This window comes from Prionailurus viverrinus, chromosome F1, assembly GCF_022837055.1.
Source record: "Prionailurus viverrinus isolate Anna chromosome F1, UM_Priviv_1.0, whole genome shotgun sequence".
Classification (NCBI taxonomy): domain Eukaryota; kingdom Metazoa; phylum Chordata; class Mammalia; order Carnivora; family Felidae; genus Prionailurus; species Prionailurus viverrinus.
The window spans coordinates 38115305-38138505 of record NC_062577.1 but is presented as its reverse complement, the minus strand read 5'-3'; the positions used below and the strand labels follow the sequence as shown (position 1 = coordinate 38138505).

Genomic DNA, 23201 nt, shown 5'->3' with positions numbered 1-23201 from the left:
TTTTCCCTACCTCGCCTCTCTGTCTCCTGCTCCTCAACCAACCTTACAATTAAACACCCAAGGCTTGTTCCTAAGTCTCAGTCTTTCCTTATGTTTCCAGAGAGCGGTAAGAGGGCAGGGCGCAGGGGGCAATGCTGTAATCTGTCACCTTCTCAGCACTTTTTCTAAGGTAAGGACCGGGACCACGTGTTACTTGTGAAGTTTTCTTTCTTACCAACTAGCCCATAAATGCCTATAGCCCCGAGACCCTTAGAATGAGAGCACTTGATAAGGATTCCAAATGCAGTGCTCCCAAGAGGCCCCCTAGGTTCATGCATTCTGAATAGCTTCCTCCCCCCAACCCCCTAAGATTCTCCACTCTTCTTTGATCAGTCCTACCAAGGAACACTGGGCAGGTCTGTCCAAAGAAATCCTAGCATTAAAAAAGTCCATTGAATGGAAAGTTTACTTGTCTCTTTAATCTAGGTCTTAAGAAAGGTTGAGTTGTCACTCCCACCATGGGGGGGGGGGGGGGCGGGGAGGGGAGGACCACTGATCTGGCCTGTTGGGCATTGTCATTTTTACAGCCCTCTTGCCTTCATCTTTATCTCAAAATTAACCGCTTTCTTATCTTAAGTCATTTAGTTCATGGCCTGCTTACTCTTGGTGAAATATCTTTGTGGAGGGCTCTGAAGGTTTTTCACTTCAGAGAACAGGACAGCTGAATACCACATTGTGCGTGGGGGTCAAAGGTCAGCATCACAGAGAAAACCCAGCTAATGCATTGTGAAAGACCTTCATTTTTATGGGTGAGTCTTCCATGCATGTGAAAGTAAGCACATCTCTCACCTATCACAAAGCCTTGAACAAAAGGAATGAAAAGAAAAAGGAATCTTAATTCTTAACCAGTAAGTGGATGAAGTAAAGATCTTATTCCAGAGAAACAAAACGATATGCAGGTGTTCAGGCAAGGTAAAAAGCCACTCATTATATGCCCCAGGCATGACATTCTGCCCGCTTAAGGATGAAGGATGAATGGGGGAAAAATAACAGGGAACTGAAAAGATTTAAACTTCTCAACCCCTCACCTGCAAATGTCAGATATACCAAACGTTTCTGTAAGGCAGATGTCCGACCCCGTTTTCACAGAATCAGGTGTTGAAGTATCTGGAGTGCTTTGCAAACGTAAATACCTGGCCGTTTTCGTAACTGGTTATTGCTTTCAACACCCCGTGAGATCGGATCGCCACATTTCTGCAGCAAATCCTCACCGACGCACTTTCATTGAGACAACATTCCATTCCCTCCAAACCGCCTGTGTGCGGCTCAACTGCCGGTGCCCTTCATTCTCCTTCCAAGAAGGGGAAACTGAGGCTGGGAATTTTGCCCTGGGCGGTGGAACAAGTCAGTGGCAAAGTCAGTATTAGATTTCTGGGTGCTTCATCTCTTTCCTTCGGTACCAAAAATGTACTCCAATGCTGGCTGTATATAAAACACATACTTAGCCTGGGAACCCTTTTCCCAGCCTCTCTGACTTGTCCTTCACTTATGCTTTCCTCCGACTGCCTCCTGCCTCATCATCTCCCCAGGTCGAGAGGGAGAACAGTTTTTGTTATCTAAAGATACATATCTTAGGAAAAAATAACAATTTGGGGAACACAGGAAATGACTGGCTAGGAAACTGCTTTTGGTATTAACATGCTTTTCTTGGGCAACTGAATTGAAATCTCTGTTCTGAGGCTTTATGATCAGTCTGGGGCTTTGGCGTAATCCTTAAAGAAGTCAAAAGAAGGAAAATTGAAATTAAAAGAAGAGAAAGTTAATCAAAATCAAACTGGTTTTGTTTCTGGGAGAGGTGCCTTCAGGCAACAGACAGGAACAAAAACATCCTGTTCTTTCTTCCATTTTGTTCGGATGCTGGGTGGACCCAGAGCCACTTCTCAGCTTAGAAAAGGGGTCCCTGCAGCTCCCTGGCACAGACCCCTGCTATCCAAAAGGGGTCTGTGCCAGGAAGACCCTCTGCCTTTCTCACATCTGGAAGAACGAAGCCCTAATGGCGCTGGAAGGGAGGCAGAAGCTCAGGGTCCACTTGCCCTGACCCCCCCCCCCCCAAAAAAAAGACTGTGACCGGTTTCCTCTCTGCCATATCCTCCCCCATTACTATGTATGTGCAAATCATCCGGGCAGATGGGTGTTTTTCTACCTACAAAGGCTTCCAGAGAAGGCCCTTCCACACCTTCCTTAGGGCGCTCATTATGTGTCAAATCCTTGCAGCAGCTAAGTCCTTGTTACAGAAAATTACACAGACAGGCGCCCATGAACTACGGGGTTCAAAGTACGAGAACCAGCCCGGTTTTCCCCGACACACTTCTGCTCTTCCACCTCCACTCTGCACACCTATACCACAATGCACTGTTGTCTCCACTGTCAGTTTCTCTCAGCGGAGCAAGATCGTCATGACCCAGAGCAACCCGAGAGCACAATCCTTCTAGAGTTTTATAAACGCCCCCCAGGACCTTCTAAGTCCTACACCTATCTCAACGATGGTTTTCCTGACAATTTGCCTTTTCAAGCTCCCTAAAGCCTCCAAGAATGCAGTTTTCATAGAAATGATTTTCTTTTTACACTCACATTTCATCCCCTTATGTAATCATCAAATGATACAATTTCAACTGGCATGAAGACGCTTGGGAACAAACGGCTCTTGGTAAGTGTTGAGCTAGACTGGTGGGAGCACGTGGGTACAGACACAGCAAAGGGCAGAATTAGTGTTCAGTGTGCGGAGGGCATAAAAAGCAAGTCCGGGGGGAGGGCTCTGCTCTATCTGATGCCTGGAAGCACGGCAGGAAGACAAGGGTGAAATTCATAAGGCTGAAGACATTAGCGTAGCTCCACCTCTGACCTTTCCTCCTCTTCAATATATTCCTCCTTGCTTGCCCTCTGGGTTTCTTTGCTAAACGTGAGACCAACAAGTGGGGCTAAGCAAAGTGAAACTGACAGAAATAAAACTTCAGGTTATTTCTGATTCCTTGCGCTCAAATCACTCAACCAGCATTATTTTACTTGGATGGCATTATTTTACTGGTAGAATCATTCTGGTTTAGACAGCGTCACAGTTCAACTTTATAAAAGAGACAAGGAGTGGCTAAGAGGCTTGCCACAGCAGACTGTTACGTGAAAACCAGAACGAGACCCAGGAGTTTCGACTTCTTTGGGGGGTCTCCTACAGATGGCAGTGCCTCCCTGGCACGGCAAGATTTTTTTTTTTTCCAAGGGCTTTGGACTTGCTGGGGATCAAAGCTGCTTCCACAATGAACAGCTCTGTGCAAATTTCCAGAATTAGTTTCTCAGATAGCAGGAAGGCTCCTGAACCAGGCTGTGCAGGAGTAGGCAATGACTTCCTCCCTCCTGCAGGAGGCATGGTTAGTTTTTCAGACCTAGGACCTGACTGGTCTTTTACCCCCTGAGGTTCAGAGGCCGGGGTGGAGGCTGGTGGAATTTCCCTGCTGAAGGAACTGAAGTGTAGCAGCCCAGATTCCATCTCCCTTCCTTAACGCGCCGTATATGCTAATCCTCTGGGACCACAGCTTTGCCAGGATTTCCATATGGAGACTCCAGAAGAAAAACAAACACTTAAAAGATAACGGCAAATATGAGATTCATCTATGGGAGATGAAAGCAATTTCTAGAAACCACAGGAGAAAACTGGTGTTACTACATATACCTCCCCCTTCACATTTAATTTACGAGTCTGGGGGAGAAGGACCTTGTTAATGGGACAAAGACAAGAGAGGAAAATTAATAAATTAACATATTGCTCATTACAATTCAAAAGTAATTCTAAAATGCATGATAAGCATGGAGATTAGTGGTCTCTATGGATTTTCCTCATTCAGAGAGCCACCTTTTCAGGAAAAGGTGATTTGTAAGTCGTTCCCACCCCCCCCCCCCCACCAAGATCAGCTCAATGCTAGCCTAAAAGGTATCTGCAAAGTTATCAAACATGAATCCCATATATTAGAGGGCCACTCATGTGAGACTGCTGTGGGGAGCTCCGAGTTCTGGAAGAGTCCTCCGAGAACAAGAACTTAGTAGCAACAGGTACGGAAATCTGGCTTGCAAGTCTGGGACCTGGAAATTACAAGGATGTTCACCTAGAATTTATGAGAGCCAAGCTTAAATGGGGAGAAACAGTATAAATTATGGGAACCGAATACATATTTAACAGGAAGAAATGGCACACATGTTCAGAACACGGAACCACATCACGATGTAAACAAGGATTTCATTAGGGAACTCTTTCCAGACAGGAGGCGTCCATCTCCAGGGTCTGATTAACCAAAGAGGTGCTGCTTTCCAACTGCGTATCAGAGAGAATTAAGAACAAGGTCTAGGATGTGTGCCACGGAACATTGCTGTTATCTTAGCCGCTGTGTCTAGGGGGTCAAATTCCAGAAATCCTGACACCCAAGAATAATTCCCAAGTATTTGTTTTCCCTGAGGGCCTTTGGGCCATAATTCCACTCATTGGCAGAAATACTACTTCTGTTTAAAGCTGTTAAAAACCTATTTTTAAAATCACACAGTTGGCAGATCACCAGGATCAAAACCTGGTAATCTAGCATAGTCTTATAGAAGAATTGAAAATAATCCATGGGAAAATGTGCCAAGCCTGAAAAACAACACTTTCATGCATGTGTGTGCACGCACATGTGTGCGTGCGCGCGCACACACACACACACACACACACTCGCTCTCGCAGGAGCATGTGTGCACGCACCAGACAACTCCCAGAAGAATGAGGAGGGCCTAGCAGGACATTAAAGATGACGGGCTGGGATGTGTCTTATGTTCCAATTTTCCTACCTATTACCCAATGATCTTCCTGTTCCATAAATTCTCTTCAAGACACATCTTGGGTCCAGGGCCCTCCCTCCCTCTTCTTCCATACCTGAAAACCTTCCTCCTTCCTGAATACACTCTCCAAATTTCCTTGCAGTCTACATTTGAACTTTTCATGACTGCCACACTCACTGTCCTCTTGATGCAATGCCCGTAGACCTGGTTTTCAGTCTTTCTTTACATTTTCGACTTGCTTGCTCCCTATTTCCAGCTACTGTTATTCCTAGTGCCAGGAGTCAACATCTGACCCTGTAACAGGTTAATCATACCGTCATGTGGATTGAAAGCAGTGGTCTTTTTTTCTCTTTGTAGTGATTAGCACAATTCTTGGCACACAGGAGGAAATTAACAAATACTCACTGGTGGCTGACTGATAGGTAGCTGTTATATTTCGGGAGATAGGACCTGACCCAATCTAAACAGCTCTAAGGGTGATGTGGCACAGGCTAAGCACGGTATATATAAATTTGTACTGTTACATTAAGCGCTTATAATAGAATCCTGTGAGCTATGTGTTGTCACTATTAAATTCCACAGAGACACCGCTTGAGTAAGAGTCCCTGGCCCCTAGGAACTTATGATTAGACAAAAACACCACCATATGACAAATGGATACGAAAAAAAAAAAAGCTGGAAAGCTGCTTCCCTGGAGGTTGGAGAACCTCATTAACAGCTCTCCTTTCTAAAAAATGACCATCCCAGCAGGGAGCCGCGGCATTCTCAAGCTTGCAGAAAGCGCCAGGCTCCTAGGCCTCACATTCAGTCTATGGTGGAATGGGCTGTGCAGCCAGGCAGAGCTGTCTGAATTTCTGCTCCACCACTTACTGGCTGTGACTTGGGACAGGCATGGTCCCCTTCCTGAATGCATGCGCACATCACAAAAATGGCCACATCCCCATCAGCCCTTCTTGGTTACTGGGAGGAGTAGACAAGGTCAAAAAGCACCCAGCTCAGGTCCCAGCAGGTAGGTAGGTACACAACTTCCCTCTGCTCTCCTCTTTTGAATCCCCTATCCCCTACTCAAATGGCACCTGTAGCCATACATTCAACAGGAAAACCAGTTTATGAGGGATTTGCCACATCCTCTGTAAGTCTGTGGGTTACATCAAGCTTTTCTTTTAATGTTTATTTATTGTTGAGAGAGAGAGAGAATGCGTACGAGTGTGTGAGAGGGAGAGGGACAGAGAGAGAGGGACACAGAGGATTCCAAGCAGGCTCCTTGCTGACAGCAGAGAGCCAGATGCGGGGCTCAAACTCATGAACCATGACATGACCTGAGCCGAAGTCGGACACTTAACTGACTGAGCCACCCAGGCTTCCTGGCATCCAGCATTTCTTGATTGTGTTGACTGTGTAAACAGGCCAGTGGCCAGGCTGTTGTGCAGGGACACATGCACACGGACAGGGGTTTTCATGTTCTTTCCTTTTCAATATGTCTCCCTGAGTGATGTGTCAGAGTATTCACGGGATAGAGGCTTCCTAAGATTTAAATGTCCAATACTGTCCAAGAATTTGGTATTTCTAGGAAATTCCTAAAGCATCCCAAGAAAGTCAGGGTGAGGATGAATTCTCATATCGGACACATTCTCCACAGGCGTAGCGTTATTTGACTCTGCTTTAATGGCAGAGACAAGGGCAGTCCATCATTCTGGTCGTGAACTTCACCTGAGATGTAACTGACCCCGTTCCCACCCCGCCCTGCCACTGCCGGGGCGGGGACACAAACAAGCCGTTTGCATTATCAAAGGCTTCCAGAGAGGATTCCTGGTGGTGCTGAGCAGTGAAACATTTACTCAGTTGTCTGTTTCAGAGTTCTGCCTTAGACAAGGAGGCTCTGTGATCAAAGAAGCCACAGTGATGGTGGGTCTGGGCAGAGAAACTAGAAGATGACATATAGCCTCTCAACTGAGGAAAACGCCTCCCTCTCTCCTCAAATGAGCTCTTGTTCCTCTGGAAAACTCTTATTTTTGCTTCAAGGCCCAGTGAAAATGCCATCTTTCAGTCAAGTCCTCCCTGACCGCTCAAACTACGGCCCCTCCCTCCTTGCTTCCACTTACTGCACGTATGATCTGGTGTCCCAATTATTTGTGGTTTCCTCTGCCAGACTGCATCCTCGGGCATTATTCCTTGTCACGGTTCTCATGATTTAAAATAAAATGTAGGTATGCGCTTGTTGACTTTTATTTATCCGTTTTCACCCCCGGCAAAATATAAGCTTCCTGAGGGCAGGGACTATTATGTCGGTCTAACTGATCACTATTGAACTCTCAGTTCCCTGGGATCTGTGAGGCACTCGCTACAGGTTGTTGAATGAATGAACAAATAAACAGGGGCGCCTGGGTGGCTCAGATGGTTAAAGCATCTGACTCTTGATTCTGGCTCAGGTCACGATCTCACGGTTTGGTTTGTTAGTTTCAGCCCCGGGTCCGGCTCTCTGCTGACAGAGCGGAGCCTGCTTGAGATTTTCTCTTCCCCTTTCTCTGCCCCTGCCCTGCTCATTCTCTCTCTTTCTGTTACAAATAAACTAACAAACTTTAAAAAAAATAAATGGGGACGCCTCGATGGCTCAGTCAGTTAAGCATCTGACTCTTAATTTTGGCCTAGGTCATGATCTCACGGTTTGTAAGCTTGAGCCCCTGATCAGATTCCGCACCGGCAATGCAGAGCCTGCCTCTGTCTCTCGCTCTCTCTCTCTCTCTCTCTCTCTCTCTCAAAATAAATAAATAAGCATTAAAAAATAAACAAACGAACAAATAAGTGTTAGCTCTGTTTCTCCAGCACCTAGCATAATGACTGGCACAAAGTTATCACATAATAGAGGCTGAATAAATAAGGTGTTTTTTAAACAATTAAAGTTTTTTTAAGTGGCCTATTTTTTTAAATGTTTATTTATTTTAGAGAGAGACAGAGCATTAGTGGGGGGAGGGGCAGAGAGAGAGATGGAGACACAGAATCCGAAGCAGGCTCCAGGTTCTGAGCTGTCTGCACAGAGACCGACATGGGGCTTGAGCTCACAAACTGAGAGATCATGACCTGAGCCAAAGAGGCCCTTAAGTGGCCTATTTTTATGTAAACTGCCATCAAAGAAAATGGATGTATAGGGGCACCTGGGTGGCTCCGTTGGTCGCTTGGTTGAGCACCTGACTTCAGCTTAGGTCATGATCTCAGGGTTCTTGTGACTTCGGGCCCCCACAGAGTGGGTCCTCTATCCCTCCCCCACCACCACCTCTCCCCCACTCATGCTCTCTCTCCCAACAATAAATAAACATTAAAAAAAAATAGGATGAAAAAAGTAAAAAATAGGATGTATAAATATGCCATCCTAGTTAACATAGAATTCGGACTGAATAGAAATCTGAAGATGGGTAATTAAGAATTTTAGAAAAAAGCGAAAGATATATTTCTAAGCAAGGAAGTTATTTAGTCTATTATACGGGTAGGCATCCTTATTAGGGTCCTAGCAAAATGGAAGGAAAAAACGCTAAGGAAAAAAGCAAACTGAAGAATCCAGGAGGGACTCCTACTGCCTGAGAGGGACCTCAACTAGGAAATGTCACTTGTAAAAGCTCCTTTGCTGAAAGCACTTTGCTTTTCGCATCAGCTTGTGTCATGACTACGTCCTAGTGAGGCAGACTGGTCGGGAGTTAGGCCCATTTTAGGGAGAAGGAAACTGAGGCCAGAGGCTAAGCAACCTCTGTAAGGTCACAAAATTAACTGTAGTGGAGCCCTAGTCCCCAGGCAGGTCAGCACACTCCATGCTCTCCCCACCTCACTCTCACTAGACTTGGAGGCCAACTCCAGACCTTTGCTAAGGCCTCGAAGGCCTTTGCTAAGGCCTTAGGTCAACATTCCCTGCGCCTACATCAGTGTCGGTGAGAATAATCTTATTGCAGTGTTCAGGGGTTGGCTTCAGAGTCAGACAGATCTAGGTGTGAAAACAAATCCCACCACTGTGATACAATTACTGAACCTGCCTGTGCCTCAGTTTCTACATTTCCAAAGTGGGATGATAATAAAATATACCTCGTGTGGTTGTTGTACGGATGAAATAAATGAACGTTTATAAAGCACTTAGCATAGATGGCGTTTTTGGAGCATCCCGTTATGGGGTGAAAAGTGGTTGGCTCAGATGTTGGATACAGCCTGCTGCCATACTGTCTTCCATACTGTGATGCTTCCTACTTGGCACCTCTCTCTTCCCTGCCTCCCAAGCAGAGGGCAGGGGCTTAGCGGGGAGAGGTTAAGCCGACAAGTGTGGTTTGCCTCTCTTGTGCCCAGCCCCATAAAACCCACTAACAAGGAGCAGCTCGTTGGCTTCGCTGTCCCCAGGCATTTTGTCCTTTTGCAGAGGTTGAGTTTGTGCCAAGCTGAAGCCCTATGCCCTGGGGGGCGGGGGTGGGGGTGGGGGGGAGGGGGTCTCTGTAGGCTCAGCAATGCAAGTGTTGTGAGCAGGTCTCGTTCCCACTGGTCCCCAGGCTGTATAAGGGCCCTTTCTAAGAGGGAATCGTGGAATGCCAAAGGGGATAGATGCCTGCACCCCAGGTTCCCTGCTTGGAAGAATCTGAAGGATGGTGATCTCTGGAGCAGGAAAGAGAGGGGTCTCCAGGAGAGACTGTAACACTCGAGATGGGCAAGAATGGTGCTTATGGAGACAGCCTTCCATGATAGATGAGCAATCCTGCCAGGCATCTGGGAAGGAAAGGCATCTGCTCTGAGGCAAGGGAAGGGGCCAATGGCCGATCACAGCTCAACTCATCAAAAGCTGGTCATGGAAATACTGCGGGCCAATTAAGCCATTCACCCCGATACCTCACATCCTCTCCAGGCTGCTTCCTTCGGAGCTTAGGGGAACCTGTGCCTGAAGGGCAAGCATCTCTTTGATCCCTGTTGGCCCCAATCAAACATCATTTACAGGGAAGGTTTAGAGCTGTCTCCAGAGCAAAGGCCTGGGCTAAGCTCTCCCTCTATGGATTGCGGCCAGGGTAGTTAAATTTTATATTTGAACTCTGGCGATTTGAGGACTGACTTCCACTTTACGACATGCCCTCTCTCCTCACCTACCGAGAACAATTGGCCTGAAAGTCGTGGGCTTTGGTGGAAAGGAAACCACAGCCCAACCTAGCCCCACCCTAGCAGGCAGCAGGCTGAGTGGGTGTAATGTGATCCGCTCCTCTCCCAGGGCTGTGGCAGACAGGTCCCCGCCCTGGCACACCTGCCCAGAAGTCTGTTTCTGGTAAGGAGCTAGGTGAGTACTCAGCAGCTGTGGCCCCAGGATAGACACTAAGCTCACTATACAAAGCCTAGGGCTCCGGGGGTGGGGTGGAGCACTGCAGGGGGGGCAGGGAGAATATCAATTCAAAAGAAATGAATGATAGGGTAACCTAGAAAGGGCTGTGTGTAGGAAAGGAGTGATGGGAGAGCATGCTGGAGCCAGCTAAAGGATTTTCACATCTTCCAGTGGTGAGGAAAGCAAAGAACTCAAGTGTAGAACCCCTGCAAATCTTGATTCAGCGGCAGTTATAATCTTGCATAGGCACACCCCGTGTGGGCCTCAAGTAGCTTCTGAACTGGGTTGACAGTGGTAGAAATGGAGAACAAGGTTAGGAACAGCCTCTTCCTTCTACCTTCCTCGGGACCCAGCGACTCAGGACTCACCCCGGGATCTCCCCAGAAGGAAGAATCCCCAGAGGTCCCTAAATAGAGGTAGTCTTGGTTCATACACCGGTTCCTCTGAAAGATATCTCCCACAGGTTATCCTAGCAAAGTTGGTCCAAGGGTCCCAAGTCCCGCTCCAGAGTTGCTGTCGTGTTGTCCCACTGTGGTAGGGGACAGAAGTTTGGGGCCAGGGGGGACTCTGGCCTCCAAGGGCTCTCAGGGCTGCAGTCGCCTCTCCCTTGCCAGGCCTTGCCCTGTTCTGTTAGTCTGACCCTAAGCCCGAGTGTGCCCGAGTTGCAGTGGAGCTTCCAGAGAGCACTTGGGGCTCCCTGCCAAGGAACCACGGGGAAGTGGAGCATGTTATGGGGTGCAAGTCTGGACTCTAGGGGTAGAAAGCTGTGAGGAGGTTTGGGGGTGGGAGTGGTCTCTGCATCAGGCATCTGGCCTAACCTCCAACTTCCTCCAGGCAGCCAAGTCAGAGGGAGGCTAAGGGGAGTGTGTATATTAGGGTGGGAGGCTCCCAGAAAAAACCAGAAAGCATCAACTCTCTTCCTCTGGCTGCTGGAATTTCCTAATCCTCTCTTGGAAGTGCAGTTTCCAAGTCAGCTCTGGGGGGGTCCCTGGCTGGTTGTGGTCACATTCCCCTCCCCTTAGTGGGGAGCTTCTGGGCTTGGGCCCCCCTCACCACTGCCCAGGATTGGTCTGCTGTCCCCCACAGTGCATCTCCCAGATACCCCTGCTGTTCATCCCTTCCCAGAGTAGTCCCAGGCTTCACTCCCTCTCAGAGGAATCAAATCAGCTGTGGGGTCCCAAATTCACGCCCAGCCGCCCACCTCAGGTCTCACCCCTCTGTCTCCCCCCACCTCCTTACACCCCCCCCCCCCAGGCAACCCCCAGAGCTTGTGGGTCAGGGAGACCCTCCCGCTGAAGGCTCCTCCCCTTCCACTCTCCAAGTACCAGAGAGTCCGGACCCTCCAGAGCTGGAGGAAGGGGGTGGGGGTGGGAGGACGCACCCCCCTCCCCCTCCAATGCACTGCAGAGGCAACCATCCAAGTTCAATCAAGTTGTGCTATTGTCTCAGCTTTGTCCAGGTCTCTGGGGAGCCCAAGAGCCTTGCTGTGCCTTCCCTCTCCCCTCCCCAGACCCCTCTGAACACACACCTCCAACTCCCAATGCCAACCAGCCCAACGTTCTTGGGGAGCCAGAGAGCTCTGGCGGCGCTGGCACTCCTCCCTCCTTCTGTCACAGAAGCAGGGCGGCCAAGACCCTCCTTCTTGCAGACCCCACACCCACTGCTGCGGTGGAGCCTGGAGCGGCGGCGGGGGGCTGGGGGACTCCCAACCCGACCCCAGCACTGCGGCAGGAGCCGGGCGCTTACCTGCGGGGGAAATTCACCGTCCTTCCCGACCTGGGCAGGGGCAGATGGAGCATCTTCCCCGGCTCAGGCGGCCATTCGCGGGGGGGGCACCCAGTGCCCTCCCCGGACCGCGCTCCCCGGCACCGCGGACACCCGAAGAGGTCTGAGCCCGGGCCACGCGGAGGACCAGACACCGAATGCTCGCCGGCCCTCCGCTCCCTTTCCTCCCCACCACCCGGGCTCGCACTTACGGCTCCAGCTGTACTTAAAGCGACAGAGCCCCATTTTGCCGCTGCTGACTTCTGTCCCGAGCCCAGGCGATGCAGGCTGAGAGCGGGCTCTTTAACGCCCAGAGCAGGTAGACAAAGAGCCACCGCAGCCTCAGCCTTCCGGTGGCCTCGGAAGCCCGGGAGGTGCAGAGGAGGGCTGGGGGCCTCGACCTCCACCTGGGCTGCTCCAGAGTTAACCCCCGGGCTGCCAGCTGCGGTCCCCTGGGCGCTCTTACTCTCGCTACATAGGCAGAAGGGGGTGTGGGCAGTGAGGCAGGGAACTGGGGTGCACTGGTGGGCATGGGTAGGGGAGGCCTGGGCTGAACATTCCCCAGGCAGGGTTTCCTCCCAGCCCCCTCCTGGCCCCTTTCCAGACTCTAAAAATCAGGCAGAGTAAGAGCAGGGGACCAGGACATCACCTACACAAGAAGTGTGGTGGGGGATGAAGGTCAGACCACGGGCACAAACAGCCAAAGGCCAGCTCGGGAGCTGTTCTACTTAGAGAAGTGGGGTGGAAGGGGAAGGGCGGAAGGTGTGCCCTCCAGTAGTGAGACAACCTGTGGGGGGTTGGGGGGATGGAGTTAACATTTCTCCAACTTGGCGGGGGGGGGATAGATTAGGTGAAAGGTGTGCATGTTGAGGGGGGATTGCCAGGGAGAAAGAACAGTACACATCATGCAAGGGTCAGTGCCTTCATCCAGGAGGCGTTTGCTGCTGACTGGTTAAGAAGAAAAGGACCCCGAGATGGGAGGGTTTTAGTTGCAGAGTAAGAAGAGAAACAACTGGGATCCAGTAGCAGGGTTCCCCCACCGAGCTCCCTTCAGGGTCTTCCTAAGAACTTAACTCTCCCCATCAAAGAAGGAGATCTGCAAAGATGCTCTCAGCCCTGCTTCCACCAGTCCACAGTCCTTGCTCCTGGAAGGGGCTGACTGTGTAAGGTTGGGTCCCGAAGCGATCTGGGCAAACTGGGGAGACTACGTTTTTGAAATGGACAGGTGATACGTGCAACTTCTTTCAGCAACAAAAGCAACAGCAATGATCTTTTTAAAAAAGCCTCCAAAGTACTGGACTAAGATGACAGTGAACCACAGCGATACGGTTGTCTCTGGTGTTTGGGCAGCTTGGGGTGACCCAGGCACACACAGATACCCAGGCCTATGTGTTCTCCTAGGCCTGTCATCTCACCACCTTTACTTTCTGGGCCTCAGTTTTCACAAATGTTAAGGCAGAGGAGGTTCACACTCCTGACCCCCTCCTAGCTCCCCAGCCTTTAAGGAAGCCTGGAAGGGTGCTTTAAGTGCTCCGGATAGCGCTTTTCCCTAAAAGCCCATCTGGCTCTAGTCCTTTGATTGCACAGTGCCACTGACCTGGGGCTGCAGCTCTAGAATTCCCACCCTCTAAGAATAGTGGGAAACCTCACAGATGGAAGTCTGTCTCTGGATCCTAGAACAGTTTGAGTTGGGGAGGGGTCTGTTTCTGAGGGTGCATACTATGATTAAGTTTTCCAAATATGCTTTGCGATCAAAGGGGTATAAAGAGCCCACCCCTCAACCCACCCCCACCCAAAGCATGGGGGGGGGGGGAAATAGATTTTTACTCCCTTTATTCTGAGTAGTTTGCATGCCCCGAGTCCCAGGCAGACCAGCTTTGAGGGCAACTGGAGCAAGGCAGCTGGTTTTCTCCACCATATTCTCCCATCTCAGGCCAGGATGGTGTGCCTAGACCAAATCCCTATCCTGGCTCTTCTGTCCTGGTCATGTCCACAGACATCCCTTCTTCACCACCACCCTAAATGGAGAGTGAGTATAATCAGTTCCTCAGGGAGATTCTGCCTGCACAGCTGTGTTGGGGCTGGCCTGGGTCATCTGGGGAACAGCTTATAGTGACACGCACCATAAGGGATTCTCTTTAGCCTCAGCCAGCACGGAATCCCGAGCAAAATCACTCTGAGCCAGAGGAATGTCACCAGCAGGGGATGTTTTCCCCCAGATCTAGCTGTGCATTTTCCATAAGGTTTCCTCCTTTGTGGTTTTCTGGGCAGAGCCTGGAGGGAAGGAGGGGAGACTGAAAGAGGTGAGGCTCAGGCACAGAGGCTTACTTAGAGGAACAGGAGTCTTTGGGGTAGGGGCCGTGCTGTCCCAGAACATTCCTTCACAGCCCTGCAGAGCCCATGTGGCCCTATCCCTCTTCCTCACACAAGGCAGCCTGCCCACGCTCCCTTTGGCCCTCCCCCTCCTCCTGCTCTGCACCCCCAACAGGGACTGGGGAGCAGGCTGTAAAGAAAACAAGTCTCAGCCAGCAGCTGGGCACAGGGGATGAACTCTCAGCTCCTGAGTCTTGTCCTTGTCCTCCCACCCCCACCCAAGGGGATTCTAGGCTAGAGGATCTCTAACCCCCCTCCTCCTTGAGTCTGATTCTTGAACTGCTAGAACCCAGTAGAATCTGAGGTTTTCCTCTGTATGTTCCTCTTTCCTTGTCGATGAAGAAGGTGGGTTGCACAGTTGTGTCTACCTTCTACTTACCTTTCTGCTTGGTGGAGGTTCCAGTGGGCTTTTACAGGGGAAGGAGCAGGGTCCCAGAGGCTTTGCCACTTAAAGAAATAGCATGCAAATTAGCACTTGCTATTTTTGGCCAACAGGTCAAGGCACTTTGGGTAATTGGACAACAGCACTGAAGAGAAATGCTGTCTGGGGGTTTCTGTGAAGACAGTAAAACACAACCTCCTCTGTCAGCAGACCCAGCTCCTGCGCTTGCCGAGGCCCTGACCCTGCCCATCACAGGGGTGTGGCAGAGTTGGGGGGTTATGGTGGCCTTGTTGCCTTGACTACAGTGGGGAGGCATGTTGGGGGTGACTCTGAACTCTTCTTTCTGGGCCCCAGGCTGCACAGTAATAGCTTGGGGCAGAAGGGGTGGAGGATAATTGATGCACGTGGTGGAGGAAAGACACCTGCTGATAGGGAGTCAGGCACTTTTCCAGAAAAAAACAAAAAACCAAAAAAAAAACCAAAAAACAAAAAACAGCCAAAGAGGGACAGAGGAAAAAGGCCTATCTATCTTAAATAAGCCTCCCCTGTGCTCCTCTGGCTTCTCTGCAAAGAGCCCTTGAGAGCTATGATCTCATTTGTCCCCCGTGCCAGGATCATCAAAGTGGCTCTTTACAAGGGGGAAACTGAGGCATGGAAAGGCCAGGAAATGTCTAAAGCAGAGGGCAGAGCACAGACTAATACGCATGAGGTCTTTCAGCCAGATTCTTGTGAGGGGCGATACCCTCCCCACAACACGCCCCCCCCCCCCCCCAAGGATCTCTGGAGTCACCTTGGCTCAGGACCAAGGTCTTCCACACCATTGCCAGCAGGGACATCCAAAGATGGTTAGTGGGAGGCTCGGGTTGTGTCCCTGACCATAATCTCAAAGGTTAATGGAGTTGGTCAGAGTGAGCCACACAAAAAGAGAGAAAGATTTGCTGGAAAGTTCCATGTGGTCTGAGGTCCAGCGTCACCTGCCTGGGGGCTTCTGGGTTCCAGTGTCCCCTGTCAGGCCTGACTACACACCTGATTTCCTGGTGAGACCCAGAAGGGAGATTCTTGAGAAGACCAGAGTCCCAGGGTAAGCATCCACCACTCGGAACTTCTGCCCCTTGACCTACCCTCACTTCCCCTCTTTCCCGTCAATTATGAAGCTATTTACTTCCTTAGGTGGCAAAGGCCCTGCCCCTCCACAAGTCTGGGCCAGTCAGAGAAGCTTCCTTGGGGTCTGTGGGGGCAAGCTGAGCCCCGAGACCCCTCCACATCCCGGCCAGGCTGAGCTGGCAGCATCTTGGCTGAGGCAGAAAAAAAAAGCATCTGACCACATAGGAAGGGGTGATGAGAAAGGGAAAGGATTAAGCCAGAATGGAGGGACGGGGAAAGGACGTGGGGGAGGACCCTGATGAATTAACCCTGTGGCCACACACTGAGGTGGGATCCTGATGCTCTCCATGGAGAATGACCTGGCCACATCTCTAACCCCTGCTTTTATTTACTTTTTTTAATGTTTATTTTTGAGAAAGAGAGAGAGAGAGAGAGAGAGAGAGAGAGAGAGAGAGAGAGAGCGTGTGCACACACACAAGTGGGGGAAAGGCAGAGACAGAGACAGGGAGACACAGAATCTGAAGCAGACTCTGTGCTGTCAGCGCAGAGCCTGACGTGGGGATTGAACCTGTGCCAAACCATGAGATCATGACCTAAGCATAAGTTGGACACTTAACCGACTGAGCCACCCGGGTGCCCCTCTAACCCCAGCTTTTAAAACCTACTCCCAGATCCCGCAATGACCCCACTGACTCCTGGGGGAATCAGTGGGACCTTGATAGAAACACCTATAAAAATCATTCACAGCCCCTGTGGTGACACTTTCACAATTATGATTTTATTTGCAAACAACCTAATGCTCTAAGGTGAGGCAGATGTTACTATGCTTGCTTTAGAACATCAAAGGTTAAGAGAGTGGCCTCAGGTACTTTGGCCACAGGTACGGAAGCCATGATGACATTAGTTCTAGGCCAGGGATCATTCTTTATTAGAAATGGGCATCTGAGTCGCTCCGTTGGTTAAGCGTCTGACTCAGGTCATAATCTCACGGTTTGTGAGTTCAAGCCCCGTGTCAGGCTCTGCACTGACGACACAAGGCCTGCTTGGGATTCTTTCTCTCTCTCTCTCTCTCTCTCCCTCTCTGTCCCTCCCCAATGCACTCACTCCCTTTCTCTCAAAATAAATAAACTTTTTTTTTTTTTTTTTTTTAAAGCGTTTATTTATTTTTGGGACAGAGAGAGACAGAACATGAACGGGGGAGGGTCAGAGAGAGAGGGAGACACAGAATCGGAAACAGGCTCCAGTCTCCGAGCCATCAGCCCAGAGCCTGACGCGGGGCTCGAACTCACGGACCGCGAGATCGTGACCTGGCTGAAGTCGGACGCTTAACCGACTGCGCCACCCAGGCGCCCCAATAAACTTTTAAAAAAATTTAAAAAAAGGGGCGCCTGGGTGGCTCAGTCGGTTAAGCATCCGACTTCGGCTCAGGTCATGATCTCGCGGTCCGTGAGCTCGAGCCCCGCGTCAGGCTCTGTGCTGACCGCTCAGAGCCTGGAGCCTGTTTCAGATTCTGTGTCTCCCTCTCTCTCTGGCCCTCCCCCGTTCATGCTGTCTCTCTCTGTCTCAAAAATAAAATAAAAGTTAAAAAAAAAAATTAAAAAAAAAAAAAAAGAATTGGATTTTATCCAGTGAATTTCTTCTCAGGGATGCCTGAGTTTTCAAGAGCTCCTTGTGCATTACCCTGGTGGGCTTCTCTCTGCTCTTGACCTCCTAAGGCAGTACCTTCCCTCACCAACTTCCAGGCCCTTCCTAGAGGACATGCCAGGTAGCCTGGGACAGACCCCCTTCGTGGGGTCAGATAATCCAGAATGTCAGGGCCCAAAAGGTAGGTAAAGCTCACTGGGTCAAGTGCCTCATTTTCACAGAGGAGGAAATTAGGGCTCTGAAAGTGCAGGTGACTCGTTCAAGGCTCTTTACCAGGCTTCCTCATTCCCAGGGCCGTGATCTCACTGGTTCTGTGCTCCCACTTCTCACCAAGTCGCTCCCCAGGGCCAACTGAGGCTCAGACAGAAAGGTTCTGAGGGTAGGTGGGGGAGAGTTTAGATCGGGGGCCCTGGAGTCAGTAGACGCACAGGGGAGTGTCCCAAAGCCCATTGCCGATCCCGGCTGAGAAGTCTTTGGGATAGCAAATAGGTCAGCGAGAAGAGAGGGTCCCGCGCCCAGCTGTGTTACTGCTCTGCAAATATTTACACGACCTCTGAGGAAACCTGCCTTTCTCACCGCCCCGCAGCTGGGAGAGGCAGCAGAGAGGAGGCAGCCCCATCAAATCTTAAACAGCGAGCTACTGTTTTAGCAGTCCTTAGCTTCATATCCTCCTGCCACCATCCCCAACCGCAGGCTCTCTGTGTGGCTCTGAGAACATGGGACAGATGGGATCATGGGAATCATCCCAATAAAGACTCGACAGACCCTCAGCTGGCCTCTGTGGGCAGATGTGTGCGTATGCGTGCATGTGTCTGTAAGGCCTCCAGCTCAGACCCCTGAGGCCAGAAGCAATGACTTCAGAACAACCCCAGCACCCACTGCCCCAGGTTCTCCTTCACTGAGCTGGGGCTCTAATATCCGGAGAGGAATAGAAATCTCTTATGCGTTGAGGAGGCATTGTCAATGTATCGTCCCTTTTATCCTCGAAACCCCTCTCACCATGTCTACATCCGCCTCCCCCTCCCTGGTCCAAGCCATCACCTTCTCTTGCCTAGATTGTTGTAGCACCTTCCTGTCCAGGTTCTCCCTGATTTCCCTGTGGCTATTTTCCTCACAGTAGCCAGGCAGGCCCTTTACCAAACATGTCAGACGTCATCACTCCTCTCCCTGAGACCTTCCTGTGGGTTTCCCCTCTCACTTAGAAGAAAAGTCAAAGTCCTCACCTTGGTACAGAAGACCCTTTATTACCTGGCCCGTGCCTACCTGCTGATCTCACTTCTGACTACTCTCTTCCTTGTTTACTCTGTGTCAGCCACACTGACCTCGTGGCAGTTTCTTGAACACGTGCCCCTTCTTGCCTCAGGGCCTTTGCACATGCTCTTCTGTGCATAGTGAAGCCTTCCCTGACCACCGGATCTCAAATAGCCCCCACCCTGTCAGTCTCTGCCCCGTACCCTGCTGTACCCTGCTTTATTTCCTGATGCCACAGAGCGCCACCTAATCTAGTAGGTATTTATTTGTTTATTTGCCAGCTCTTTTTCATATATGAGTTTAAGAACAACGTCTATTTTTGTCCTCTTGCTTTAGCTTCACATGTCTTGTATATAGTAGGTGCTCTACAAATACTTATTAAATATATTAATAAATATCATGAAGTGGGCATTATCATCCTTCCTTTCAGACAATGAGATGAAGCACAAAGAGGCTAAGTAATTTATCCAAGGTCATGCAAATGGTGAGTGGCAAACACGAGAATTAAATCCAGGTCAGTTGGACTCTGGAATGTTTTTGTTTTTTTTTTTTCATTTTCTTTTTAAGGTTTATTTATTATTGAGAGACAGAGCATGAGCAGGGGAGGGGCACAGAGAGGAGGAGACCCGGAATCTGAAGCAGGCTCCAGGCTCCGAGCTGTCAGCACAGAGCCTGACGCAGGGCTCGAACTCACAAACCGCGAGATCATGACCTGAGCCGATGTCAGACGCTTAACCTACTGAGCCACCCAGGCGCCCCTGGACTCCGGAATGTTTAAGCGACTTTGCCAACCTGTCTCCCGAGAACAGAAAACTAACCACAGGGACTGGTAGAGACATAAGGGACCATATAGCTGCTGCCTCCCAGACTTCAGGGGCACCTGCTCAGAGCTGGGAAAAGCAGGATCTCTTAGCTGGAGCCTCACACAAGGAGCTTTTTGCCCTGGCTAAATCTGGTAAACAGGGATCCTCTGAGGAAAGTTCACTCCAGAAGGGCACAGGGCAGCTGGCTTTTCTTCCTGCCCGCCCCTCTACAGATTTGTGGCTCAGAAAGGGATGGTGACAGGCAGATGATAAGTTCTGCCCCTCCTCTTCTATTAACACTCGGCAGAATGTCAGCAGTCCTGGGAACCCCTGCTGGTAGAAGTCCTACCACCCAAACCTGGCCATGAGCCTGTCCACATGGCCGGGTCCATGAAGATGGTGTCATTTCTGAACTGCGCCTTATCATCAAACCCACAGGGGCTGAGACAGAAGCCAGACACTGAAGTAAAGGATGGCAGAAAGACTAAGAAAGGTGACCAAGGAGAAGAGGGCTGGGAAAGGAGCTGGAAGAGAGTGGGCAGGCAGGAAAAGAGGGTGGGAAGGAGCTTGAAGATGCGACTCTTTCTTTCAGGCTGCAGATGTCCCATAAGAAAGAAGGGCAGGGCACCGAACAGAACTCTTTTAACACAAGCTGGCCAAAGAGGGCAGGAAGGGTAGGCTGATGAGAAGGGCTTGCCCTGCTCTGGGTCAGGCCTCCAGGCTGAACACAGCATCACTCACTCCTCTCTGTAAGAGTCCTTCCACCTCCCAGACATGCTCTCTGCCCGTCTGGTTGCTACCCCCTGCCCATCGGCAAGCTTGCACCCCCCCCACCCCCGCCACTGGAATTAGTGCGCACACAGCCTCTTTGTACCCAGCCGCCTCTCACACACGTGTTTGGATGGGTCTCACACAGTGTCTGTCTGTCTCTCATTCCCCTCCTTGGCGTGCACATCACGAACACGCTGGCTCTGTTTATCTATGGCACATGCCCCAACATCAGCCTCTCCCACCTTGTCTCCCCACGACCCTGTCTTGCATATTCAGTGAATGTTGATCTGTTATGCAGCGACGTGCTTTGGGTCTCTCTGGGACTGTCTCTTTCCTTCTGCCTGCTTTTCAAAATCTAGACTTTTGTACATCTGCCTGAGCTTGTCCCAACATATAGGCAAGAACAATCCAGTCCTGCAGACTCTTTAGGGCACCCCTATGCACAGCTCAGTGGGTAAGTCTGCCTGCCTAGCCTGCTGGCCTTTCTTAGCTGCAATGAATGGTCTTTTGCTGCCTGGTCAGAGACATCTGATAGCCCAGAGGCCAGAGCTGGCCCCTCATGGACATCCTGGGACAGCTTAGCCTTTGAGCCAGAGTCAACAAGAACTTGTATTCACAGAGGCTTGGGTTGCTCCTTGTGCCTGTGGTCCTGAGCTCTTGGCTGTGGCTACTTTGTGGCTCTCCAAAGCAAGACCCTATCCTGGAAGATGGAGAGGTCACCTAGGGGCATTCCAAGTGGAGACCTCTAACGATGATTCACTGGCCAGTCAATAGCGTGACCTGAGAACATATTCTGCTGGGTGTTGAGAAAAAAATAGAAGACAAGGTCTGTGTCCCTGGGAAGCTCCTACTCCAGTGGGAGGCACGTGATGCCTGCCCCCTCCCGGGCTTAAGGGGCACATGGGCTGAACACGGAGGGAAAGGGCTTCATGGTATACCCAGTGAGGCAGTAGGTATACCAAAAAAAGGAGAGGACAAGGCAGTCAGAGGGCCTGGGTTTTCCCCTGCTTGCTGCCACTTTTAAGTTATGTGATCCCGGCAACCCTGTTAAGCAGTTTCCTCACTTGCAAACCGGGGGAAAGAATATCTAATTCAGTGTTAAGATTAAATAAAATAATAAGACACAGTGTTTTGCAAACCATATATGCCATGCAATTGTTAGAGAATCATAAAAGCACAAGTTACTACAGTATAAACTATACACACAAGTTCCAAGATGATTTTCAGAGTCAGGTAGTATTGCAATGGGATGAATTAGAGAAGGCTTCCCGAAAGGAGAGGATTTGGCAGACAAGTGGGCAACTGGGTGTCACCATCTAGGTGGAAACGTTCCATTCTACAGATGTCCTTTAGGACTTTTATCACTTTAATTTTCCAGGAGCCAACGAAGAGAAGGGAGGGAGGTCACATTTACTGAGCCCCTGCTGCATACCTAGTCCATTAATGCAACATATTCTATAACATCCTTATAGGAATCCTATTCCCATAGAACTATTTCTACTAGAATGGATTCACAGCTTTCCCAAAGCCTCAGAGCTGGGATCTGAACCCAGGCCTGTCATACTTCCAAACTTACGCTCCTTCTGTAATATCAGATTGCATGGAATTTCCAGACACTACTTGAGCCCAGCTGGTTTATCACAGAATATAAGGTTTGTGGGAAAAAGGAGGAGGGAGCTGACAATTAAACAGGAGAGACAAGTGGACAGGCAGGCAGGTGGGCAGGGCTGGTGGGGAAAAGCCAAACCCATCTCAACGGCTTCCTCAATCCCTGATCCATCCTGATTGTCGACCAAATTGTATGTCTTCAAAACTCAGTGAAAACCCCAGCAGCTCAATTGTAGGTTACTAGGACACATCAGAGGAGGGGCCACGCCTCAGCCTGCATCGGTTGCCATGGCAACTAGCATACATCCAGCTGCCCCTCTGGAATACCTGGCTTACTCCTGCCTTCTATCAGCCCTGTTGGGTTTGAACAGACACTGAGATCTAGATTAACCCCACACAGCCTGTAGAGTGCTACCACTACTCTTTTAAGAATTAAGGGGAAGGAAAAATAAAATAAGATAAAAACAGAGAGGGAGGCAAACCATAAGAGACTCTTAACTATAGAGAACAAGCTGAGGGTTGCTGGAGAGGAGGTGGGTAGGGGGCACACGCTCAGAGCCTGGAGCCGATTTCAGATTCCATGTCTCCCTCTCTCTCTCTCTCTCTCTCTCTCTCTCTCTCTCTCCCACACTCATGCTTTCTCTCTCTCTCTTTCTCTCAAAAATAAACATTAAAAAAATTTAAAAAAAAAAAAGAAATATCGGGGTGCCTGGGTGGCTCAGTCGGTTAAGCGTCCAACTTCAGCTCAGGTCATGATCTCACGGTTTGTGAGTTCGAGCCCCGCGTCGGGCCTGGTGCTGACAGCTCGGAGCCCAGAGCCTGCTTCCGATTCTGTGTCTCCCTCTCTCTCTGCCCCTCCCCCACTCACACTCTGTCTCTGTCTCTCAACAACGAATAAACGTTAAAAAAAAAAAAAGAACCCTCATTTTCAAGCGTGAGTGTTAAAATACACTATTCCAATATTATCATTTTGAATGTGCACGTGACAGGTTAGGCCCATCAATTTGTGAATGTCTGTCATCAGACGGCTAACAAACAATAGCCAGCATTTGTTGAACACGTATTATACATAAACATGTTAACAAATTTAATCCTCACATCAGTCTTACAGAGTAGGCACCGTTACCGTCCGTGTCTTTCAGCTAAGGAAAGTGAGGCAGAGGGAGAATAAGCATTCACTCAAACTCACAAAGCTAATAAGAAGAGCCAGGACTCAGACCCAGGAGCTACAAGCCTTCACGCTAAATCACTACTGCCCTCCCACTCTGTGGGACGCTTATGTTGATAAGATCTGGTACCAAAGATCTGTTGATCTAACTGCACACTACAGGAC

General features: G+C 50.0%; 1 protein-coding gene across 10 annotated transcripts in view; it reads right to left on the bottom strand.

The window, feature by feature from the left end:
* Positions 1–23201, bottom strand: part of NAV1 (neuron navigator 1) — a 247903-nt gene that overhangs the window by 60519 nt on the left and 164183 nt on the right. The window contains exon 1 of one of the 10 annotated variants that reach the window (XM_047839779.1): positions 11915–12098. The exons of the other annotated variants lie outside the window; for them this stretch is intronic. Within the exon in view, the coding sequence (XP_047695735.1) occupies positions 11915–11967 (53 nt within the window). The 5' untranslated portion in view covers positions 11968–12098. Of the gene's footprint in view, positions 1–11914; positions 12099–23201 lie in introns of those variants that run through there. 10 annotated transcript variants of the gene reach the window in all.